At 43.1% G+C, this 10608-nt stretch overlaps 1 protein-coding gene across 1 annotated transcript; it reads left to right on the forward strand.

Annotated features, from left to right (window-relative positions):
* The first annotated feature begins 1338 nt into the window (after positions 1 to 1338).
* On the forward strand, positions 1339 to 1746 carry LOC131875709 (cyanamide hydratase DDI2-like). Its single transcript, XM_059220335.1, has one exon. It carries the CDS (start codon positions 1339 to 1341, stop codon positions 1744 to 1746), a length of 408 nt encoding a protein of 135 aa, XP_059076318.1.
* Positions 1747 to 10608: the final 8862 nt, after the last annotated feature.

Raw genomic sequence — 10608 nt, forward strand, 5'->3', positions numbered from 1 at the left:
GGGAGGGAGGCAAAGACAAAGACACATATAAAGAGATTAACAAACAAAATAGAAGTAAAGACAAAAAAAGAGAGAGGAAGAGATAGAGAGAAATAGGGGGAGATAGAGGGAGAGATAAAGAGGATTATAAGGTAGATATAAAGAGAGAGAGAGAGAGATGGTAACATATCATAGATAAAGAGATTAATAGATAAAGAGAAGTAGAGACAAAAAAGAGAGAGGAAGAGAGGGAGAGATAGAGAGAAATAGAGGGAGGGGTAAAGAGGAATATAGAGGTAGAGACAAAGAGATAGATGAGGGGATAGGGAGGGATCAAGGGAGGGATCTAGATAGAGAGATAAATGGGGGGATAAGGAGGGAGTGAGGGAGGGAGAGATGTGGAGAGAGAGTGAGGGGAGATAGGGAGAGAGAGGTAGAGGAGGAAGATAGAGAGAGAGGAGTGGGGGAAAGTGAGGGAGCGAGACAACTCAATATATGGAGGGAGAGGGGGAAAGGGAGATATATGGATATAAAGATGGAGAGGGATAGGGAAAGTGATGTTAATATATATATTTGAGAGTCTCAAGTCTATATATGAAGGGACCTTATATATCCATAGGGAAGCCTCTAGCCTATTTATTGATGAAGCTTAAAAATTGTCGTAGGAACTGAGAAAACCCTAAATCTATAAATAATCAACTCTGATTTAATTGATTTGTATGTTTCCTAAACAATTTATATATTAGATATATAAATATTAAAAGCACTCTATATATTAATAACATGTATAATATTTATATACTAAACAATTTTATTTGAGTTTATTAAATAATTTATAATATATTATAATATTATGATATAATAATTAATATAATTATTAAAAAATTAATTAATTTTATAATAATAATAATACAATCAAATTTTATTATCTTATATTGTTTAAAAATAATTTAAATAATATATTATGTAAAATATGTAAATATTATATATATTAATTATATCTTACATTTTATGTGTATTTAATACGCTTTCCTTCTGACAAAACTACATGAGTTAATGATCGAATGGCTACGGACAATGCAATCGTCTTGCATGCCTATCAATAAATGTGAGTCACTGATTTTGAGATTTCTAGTTAAGGATAAGAGTTTCATTTGGATAGAATAAGGCCCTAAAATGCTATAAAGAAGGCAAATGAGGCTCTGCTAAAAGCTTCCTCAAATGCCTTTAGCCGAAAAGGCCACAGCCTACACCAAATCCTCCTTAAATTTAGAGGTTTTTTAGCACAGCATTCGCTCCTACTATTTTGGCACAGCTATTGCTTCCCAGCATTTCCCCCATTTTGACTGGGATCCCCACATGGCCTACCTGGCAGCCATGTTGCATGATGTGGGGCTAACGTCGGAGGCGTTTGCGCTGACTTGGATGTCGTTCGAGTTCCAGGGTAGCATCTTGGCCCGGGAGTTTCTGTTGAAGGAGGGCGTGTCGCCACGTGTGAGTGACACGGTGGCAGAGGCCATCTTCAGGCATAGAGATCGGATACAATTGGACGGAGGTGCCACGTGTGGACATTCGCCCGAGGGTGTTTTGCTTATCTTAGGGACCCATTTGGATGTCTACGGGGCATTTGCGCCTCTCATACATGTGGACACTATTGATGACATGGTCGTTAGGTTTCCTAGAGCTGCATTTGGTAATGTATTTGCTGATTTAGTGGAGGAAGAGGTGAAGGTGAAGGTGAAGGTGAAGGTGTTTCCGCTACGGTAGTGCAAAGTGGTGGTCTAGATAAATTTAGAAATAATAAAGTGTGTATATGGTGAAAATGGATAACAATAATAACAATATTGAAAGACTAAAATGGATTCAACCACTAAACCCTAGCCTAACAATGAACAAAGATCCACCATAACATATGAAGATAACCTAAGACAATGCAAAATAACTCAAAATCACAAAGATTATACCATCACATGTCCACTAGGGTTTTGATCTCCATTCTTCCTATCTCCATTGATCTTGCTTGATATACTTGCTCTCAGATTTTTGTATGCACAAGAGCTCAACAAAGAACGGAATGTGGTTGCAAGTAGAATTGTAGTCTAGTCAATTGATCAAGTAGTTAGGCATGTCTCATTAGGGATTAGGGTTTGACAATGAAGAAAGCATCTCCTTAAATAGAAGACACAATATGAAATGGAGGGTTAAGATTGAGAGGTGTAAAAAGAGAGGTTGGCTAGGATTAGAGGGTAGGTAGAGGAAATACCAAAATAATGAAAGGGGTAGGTAGTGTAGGAATTAAGAGATGAATGACATGTGTCATGTGTAGAAAAAGATAATGAATTAATTAAATAAATAAAGATTTATTTAATTAATAGAAGAAGTAGGACAATTAAATAAATAAAATATTTATTTAATTTAGGAAAGGGATAATTTAAATAAATAAATGTATTTATTTAAATGAGAAATAAGGCTAGAAGAGGATAAATGAATTAATTAAATAAATAAAAATTTATTTAATTAATAGAAGAATTAGGCTTAGATAATTAAATAAATAAAATATTTATTTAATTAGACATGACAATTTTAGGTGTCTACATTTTGCCCCTCTTTGAGACAATGCGGCTTGTCGCGTTGTTTCAAAGAAAAATAAGATGAACTGATACAAAGTTGCCCCAGAATAAGGAATTATATGCCCCCTCGAGAGATTGGATGAAAAAGTTTGGAAAGAGTGCAGACAATCTCTCGATAAGAAAGACGAGATAGAATGGACTGATTGGATAAAGTGACAAAGTCACAGGATGAAGAATACTGACTCGGGAAATGAAGGCCAGGGCTAGGGTAGGCTATAAGATAGACCACGGGTAAAAGACATCCTCATTGTCATCCACACCCTTAGAAGATCACAGTGCAGAGCGAGAAAAGAGCAACAGCAGTCAGCAGCGATGGCATTCATTCATAGATTCGACCGTGTCCGCCGATTCCAGCGACCAGTCGATGCAGGAGAGCCGGTAAGTACCCGAAAACCTCCTCGTACTTTCACGCATTTCGAGTTTTGTCATAAATGCATGTTTAGGAGCAATAAATGCGCTAGGAATAAGATATTTAAAAAGTGCAAAAACGCGCAACCGCGTCTGTGTCAGCGCCAGACGCGTCTGTGTCCAACAGGCGCATCTGTGTCGGGTCCAGGCGCATCTGTGCGTGGAACTGCGTTTGTGTTGAATGCGGACGCGTTTGTGAAATGTAGCAGTGTCTGTGCTTTATAGGAGCGTTTATGTCATGTAGGGACGTCTGTGTTCCCTGGTCGCGTTTGTGTTTGGCATAGGCACGTTTGTGTTCATAAAACGCGTCTGTGTTTCAGAAGCGCGTTTGTGCAGTCTATAAGCGCGTTTATGAGTTAAAAGCGCGTGTGTGTTGTAAAAGTGCGTTTGTGTGTTTAAATGCATGGTTTTAGTCTTTCAGGTCAAATCGGCAGTTCTGTGATGAACATACGCTGTCGATTGGATAAGCTGCTGAGAGGATACACTCAAGCAGGTCCTCTAGGAAGATTAGGATAGATCAAGGCACTTTGTGATGAACAGGGAGCACCAAGATAGGCAGCACTTTGTGATGAACAGGGAGTGCGAATGTGAGTGACACTTTGTGATGAATAGGGAATGTCCTACACGTAGTACTTTGTGATGAACAGGGAGCACTACTTAGGGTAGATAGCAACACTTTGTGATGAACAGTGAGTGTCACTAGAATAGATAACCAGAGGCATTTAGGTAGCAAGTAGCATTTTGTGATAAACAGTGAATGCCACGATAACTGACATGATTGAGTTGCTTGACTGCATGAGTATTTGCCGATGTTAGAGTCACGGGAGAGATTCCCATCGACTCAGAGACTGCAACCAGAGTTGTCGATCCAGGACATGATTTCCATTGAGGAGATGGGTCTCACACATATGCTCTATGTGCCCGAGTTTCGGGCAAACATGGGGTTGCTGACTGCGTTGGCCGAGAGATGGCACTCAGAGACATGCACGTTTCACCTGCCGATGGGTGAGATGACAGTGACATTAGAGGATGTATATAGGATTCTGCATGTTCCTATTGATGGAGAGTTGATTCCCTACGACCGTGACGGTGACAGGGAGGCATTGAGACGGGTTTTTCAGGATCCTGAGTTGGAGATGCGAGCAGGTCATGTAGCCTGGGACACCATGACTGCCACAGGATTAGCACTACCGGCAGTTGTTGGGGGAGTCATCAGTGGATATTTGTGTCCAGACAGGGCCACACGAGGATTGGCAGTGGGCTGGGGAGGGGCCTTGGAGATGCTGATGGCAGAGCACACTAGGTATGCATGGGGGCCATGTGTCCTGGCACATTTGTATTATGAGCTGCATCAGTTTGTGTACCACGGATCAGTGGGTTTGGGCTGCGGCGTGACTCTCTTGCAGGTGTGGGCCTATGAGCACCTTCCCATCACACGGCCCATTCATTTTAGAGGCAGAGGACAGGGACAGAGTTTTGTGCACCTGTATGACATGATCACATCCCAGCCTCGGATTGGGAGATTGGAGCATTGGAGGCGAGTCATTGATGATATTGACATGGTGATCTGGAGGCCGTACTTGGGGTGCGAGGAGTGGGAGGACGATGCCTTGGAGCTACCATATGTGTTTAGGAGCAGGTATCTGATGGGGCGGACGCCCTATATTCTAGAGAGGCAGCTGGTAGACAGGGTGTGCAGGCAGTTCGGGCGGATTCAGTGGATGCCACGAGGCTCGGGCATGTATGCCCAGACGGTCAGAGATCAGGTGCAGTTTGGCCCACTGTTATCATATGATCAGGCAGTGAAACAGTTAGCTGAGATGATGCCGATGCCATGGGACATGTGGCCAGAGGTAGATGATGCAGGGATGGACGCAAAGTACTCTGCGTATTGGGCAGAGCATCCATTTCCCAGATTGATAGATCCGGCAGAGCCACTGGATGGAGAGGGTGGAGGAGAGGATGATGATGGAGGAGGGGATGGAGGTAGGGGCTGGCGGAGGCGGAGGGGAGTGGTGGGAGAGAGGCAGGTGGCACCTTGGAGGGAGGGAGGACAGGAGAGAGCAGCTCCGGTGGTGAGAGGACGGGGTGGACTGCCCCTATAGGTGCCAGCAGCACAGGGTCCCAGAGAGGGACAGAGACAGGTGCAGCCAGAGGGACAGAGACAGGTGCAGCCACAGGTACCTATACAGGCACAGGGACAGGTGCAGGCAGAGGTTGAGGGACAGGCACCTGTAGAGGAGGAGCCACAGGCAGAGGCGGAGAGCGGAGACTCTGAGGAGGATGAGGTGGTGAGGCTGCGGGAGATCTGCCAGGGCCAGGCAGATGAGATTGAGGATTTGGTGCGGGAGAGGAACCACCTCAGGATCAGGGTCCGAGACACAGAGCGGGAGAGGGATTAGGCCATCCAGAGATACACAGAGGCCGAGACAGCTCTGAGGGCAGGTAGGCGAGCAGCAGAGGATGCAGGGGCAGGCTACGCATATGTTCTGCGAGCCGGAGAGGAGATCGCCTACTGGAGGGATCTATACTATGCAGCCGTGCCAGCAGATCAGCGGGCTAGGAGCTTCCATAGATCGTCGCGCACAGCGACAGCTACGGGAGGGAGCCGCAGGAGATAGGCATCCAGCGGTGGGGTCATGGGGCCTCCACCACCACCAGAGAGACAAGGGGATCCTGGGGCGGGACCATCTACAGCTCAGACTCCGTCGAGGCCAGGCGGCTCCGAGGGAGGGAGTTCCTCATAGCTATAGTGGGCTCCCTATGTATCAGTATATGTATCATTTTGTATTGTAGACACCTGCGGGTGATTCTTTGTAGCCAGATGATTCTTTTGACATCATTGTATCATGACACTTTTTTTGATTATATATGAGAGATGATCCATTTTTTTTTGTGGTAGCTATATGCATGTGTACCTTATGTGATGAGATGTTCTTATGTGATACGGATGCTTATATGATGCAATGCAATATATCTTTGTTCTTTTATGTTGTATATGAGATGCATGATGCAAATGTGAATGTATGTAATGCAAATGAATATGATAATGCAAATGATTATTTACATAATGAAAATGTAAGATGTGCTAACATGTGTTGTATGCAGGATGTGATGCAATTGTGATATCTATATGTATGTATGAAATGCTTATATGTGGTGATGTAGGTGTAACTATATGAAATGCAAATGTTTTTGGTGTGTCATCATACTCAGTCATGTGATAGCAGGCTACACGGACTCGAGAAGGACGATGGAAGTCAATCAAGAAAGGGGGATGGAAGACAGAAGATATGAACGTGAAAGAGCTTCTTGTGCGTTATCATCATTGAGCTTTATTATGGCAGAATAGGTTATGACAATCAAGGCATTTGTTTGACCCAGAAAGTCATTGTACTTGTTTGCATGGAGATAAGACAGTCACAAACAAGGAATGCCCCAGTTCATACTAGACTCACAGTGTCCTCATATCCTTGGACAAGTCATAGCATTACTAAAAGACAATCCACAGACAGCAAATGCAAATAGGTGACGATACCCCATCCTCGCCTTTCTAGTCAAAGACATCCTGGAGATAGAATCTCTAGTCAGAGACATCCTGGAAAAAGCTAAAAGACATGTCACCAAAAAGATGAAATCAAAAGAAAACCAAGACTCGACACCAACATCCACTATAGTCCTCAAGTTTAGTGTCTCTTGTCACTTGTATAAGTCTTATTCGATTGTGGTCACAATGTTCACTTTCACAAAAAGGATAGATAGCACTAAACCATATGTTGTCTGAGTCTGTTGAAGGATTTGATTTTGTTGAAGCCCATTGTTGCTGCTGTGTCTCATTTGAAACTGACTGAATCCATGAAACTGATACCTTATTGCGGAGAAGATGAAACTTTATTGTGGATCTGTGATGCCAATGTTGCTTTATTGCGGATTGTGCGCAAATAGACTTGAAGGAAGCTGGAAGAAACTGTACTCCTCGAAACATGTGATATTCTCAGTTCCACACCCATTACTAGACGTAGGAATTGGCCGTAGTCACAGATAGGATCTGATTTATTATGGATGGAAAAGGGAGTGAAAAGGGAGGGTTATGGATGGCTAACCAATCTTAGGTAGATCAATAACAAGCCATGATGGGAATGGGTAAGTTTATTGTGAGTGAATAGGTTGTGAGTGTGTGCAAAATGAAAGGATGAAAGAGAATCTTGAAGGAGGGAGGAGCAAAGTCCCTACGCATGGCGCTGGTGACCCAGTTTTCACCATGGTACTTGCCCAGGGCGCCACCGAAGTGGTTTTCACCATTGGACGAAATTATTTCTCTTTACTTTTTCCGATTTTTCAATTTTTTTGTTGTCACAAGGCGCCTGTTTGCCAGGTTTTCACCAAGTAACGATTTTTTTTGTTTTATAATTTTTTTGTATTTTTGCAATGTTTTTGATTTTTTTTGTATTTTTGCGTTAAGATGCTCTGAAAAGCTATGTGTAGAACCTGCGAAGGTGCATGCTGTTGATAGGATCCTCTAAAGGTTCACCTTCTGTAGTAGAGAGCTGATATGCCCCAGATCCATATGCTGCTGTGATGATGTAAGGACCAAGCCAATTTGGTTCGAACTTGCCCTTCTTATCTCTGTCTTGCTGATTTTTGGGGTTCTCTCTGAGGATTAAGTCACCTACCTCAAATGTGCGAGGCTTGACCTTGTGATTGTAACTGCGACTCATTCGTTGTTGGTAAGCCTTGAGATGATTAAAAGCAGTGTGTCGTCGTTCCTCCAGCAGTTCTAGTTCTTGTAAGCGGGAGACCCTGTAGTCTTCATCGTTGATTATGTTTCTCAAGGAGACCCGTAAAGAAGGTAGCTCGACCTCAATAGGCAAGATGGCTTCAGCGCCGTAGACAAGTGAGTAGGGTGTAGCTCCTGTAGGTGTGCGGACACTGGTACGATAGGCCCAAAGTGCGGGATTGAGTTGGACATGCCAGTTACGGCCAGCGTCGTCGACTATCTTTTTAAGTATTTTGAGAATTGTTTTGTTAGACGCCTCAGCTTGGCCATTACCTTGGGGGTAGTATGGTGTGGAGAAACGGTGAGAGATATGGAAGCGCTCACAGAGTTCACGAACATCCTGGTTCTTGAAAGGACGCCCGTTATCGGTGATAATGGAAGTAGGAATCCTGTATCGGCAAATGATGTAGTTCAGGATGAAAGTAGCGATTTGTTTCCCAGTAACTTGTGTGAGAGGCACAACTTCAATCCACTTTGTGAAATACTCTGTGGCTGTGATAATGAATTTATGTCCATTGGAAGAAGGAGGGTGAATCTTGCCTATGAGATCGAGTCCCCACTGACAAAAGGGCCAAGGAGATGCAAGTGGCTGTAGTTCTTGTGCTGGTGCATGTATAAGCTCTCCATGAATTTGACACTGCTTACACTTCTTGACAAACTGATATGCATCTTTTTCCATAGTAGGCCAGTAGTATCCAGTCCTGATGAGTTTCTTGGCCAAGGTAGGACCACTAGTATGCGGACCACATATCCCTTCGTGCACTTCTCGTAACGCAATCTGAGCTTCGTCACTCTCTAAACATCTAAGAAGGGTGCCATCTAGACCTCGTCGGTATAGGATATCAGCTAGGATAACGTATCGGGAGGATTGGCGAATGAAAGTGCGGCGTTGGTTGTTCGATAGATCGAGAGGTAAGATATTGTCGCGAAGGTATGTGAATATGGAACCATATAACTGGGATTCAGGACCAACAACACATATCATTTCCATAGGAGTGATCTCATATGACGGAATCAGCAGGTTGTCAACCAAGAACTCATAGCAAGTCTCATTTTGTGGTAGATCAATGAGCGAAGCAATTGTAGCCATGGCATCAGCAGCGCGATTCTGTTCTCTTGGTATCTGTTCAAACTCTATCTTTGCAAAGTGCTGTTTCAGATCATCTACCAGTTGTTTGTAAGGCATTATCTTTTCATCTTTTGTTTGATAATCATCAGTTGCTTGACGGATGACAAGTTGAGAATCCCCAAAAACACGAAGTTCTTGGATCTTCCACGGAACTGCAATTCTTAACCCAGTTGTTAATGCCTCATATTCCGCTATGTTGTTGGTGCAAGGAAATGATAAGCGGTATGACTTTGGTATAGAATCGCCTTGGAGAGTTATAAAGAGTATACCCGCTCCTGCTCCATGCTGTGTATGAGCCATCAAAGTATAGTTGCCATGGCTTTGCAGGTGATATTGTTAGAATGGACTCATCTGGAAATTCTGACTGTAGAGGAACATCATCTATCATGGGAGCATCTGCCAGTTGATCTGTGATGGCTTGTCCTTTTATGGCTTTTCTGTCCACGTATTCAATGTCGAATTCACTCAAAATCATTACCCACTTGGCCAGTCGCCCAGTAAGTGTAGCTTTGTTGAGAAGATATTTTAGTGGATCAATTCTGGCAATCAACTTAGTCTTGTGAGTGAGCATATAATGTCGTAATTTTTGTGAAGCAAAGACCACAGCAAGACATGCACGCTCAATTGGAGTGTAATTTAGCTCATATCCCACCAATGTGCGACTGATATAGTAGACTGCTTTTTCCTTGCCGTCAGGTATTTGCTGTGCTAGGAGTGCCCCCAGTGCTGTTGGAGTAGCTGATATGTAAAGTAGCAATGGTTGATCTGGAATTGGTGGCATCAAAACTGGTGGGTTCAAAAGATAGTCTTTGAGTGCTTGAAAAGCCTGTTGACAGTTCTCATCCCATTTGAACTTGATGTTTTTGTGTAGCAGGTGCTGGAAAGGATTGCACTTATCTGCAAGTTGTGCTATGAATGTTCGTATGGACTGGAGTCTCCCTTGTAAAGACCGAAGTTGACTGATATTCTTGGGTGGCGGCATGTCCAAGATAGCCTTGACTTTTGCTGGATCAGCTTCTATTCCTCTTTTAGACACAATGAATCCTAGGAGCTTCCCGGAGGTTACTCCAAAGACACATTTCTTTGGGTTTAATCTTACCTTGTATTTTTCCAGCCTATCAAAAGCAACTGAAAGTATGTCCAAGTGTGTATTTCTATCTATTGATTTAACCAAAAGGTCGTCAACATAATCTTCCACCATTACATGCATGAGATCATGGAAGATAGTAGTCATAGCTCGTTGATACATGGCACCTGCATTTTTCAGCCCAAAGGGCATGACATTCCAGCAGAAGGTTCCCCATGGACAAGTGAATGATGTTTTATGTTGATCTTCAGGTGCAATCCTGATCTGATTATATCCTGAGAATCCGTCCATTAAAGATAACATCTCATGGCCTGCTGTGAGATCAACAATTAAATCAATGCTTGGTAATGGGAAATCGTCCTTTGGACAAGCCTTGTTGATATCCCTGAAGTCTGTACATATTCGGATGCTGCGATCTAGTTTGCTAACAGGTACTAAGTTGGAAATCCATTCAGGATAATCAATTGGGCATATGAATCCGACATCCAGTAATTTCTCCAGCTCTGCCTTGACTAATAATGCCATTTGTGGATGCATTTTCCTCAATTTTTGTTTTACTGGTTTTGCCCCCGGTTTGACTGTTAAATGATGCATTACT

Source organism: Cryptomeria japonica, chromosome 5 (assembly GCF_030272615.1).
Source record: "Cryptomeria japonica chromosome 5, Sugi_1.0, whole genome shotgun sequence".
Classification (NCBI taxonomy): domain Eukaryota; kingdom Viridiplantae; phylum Streptophyta; class Pinopsida; order Cupressales; family Cupressaceae; genus Cryptomeria; species Cryptomeria japonica.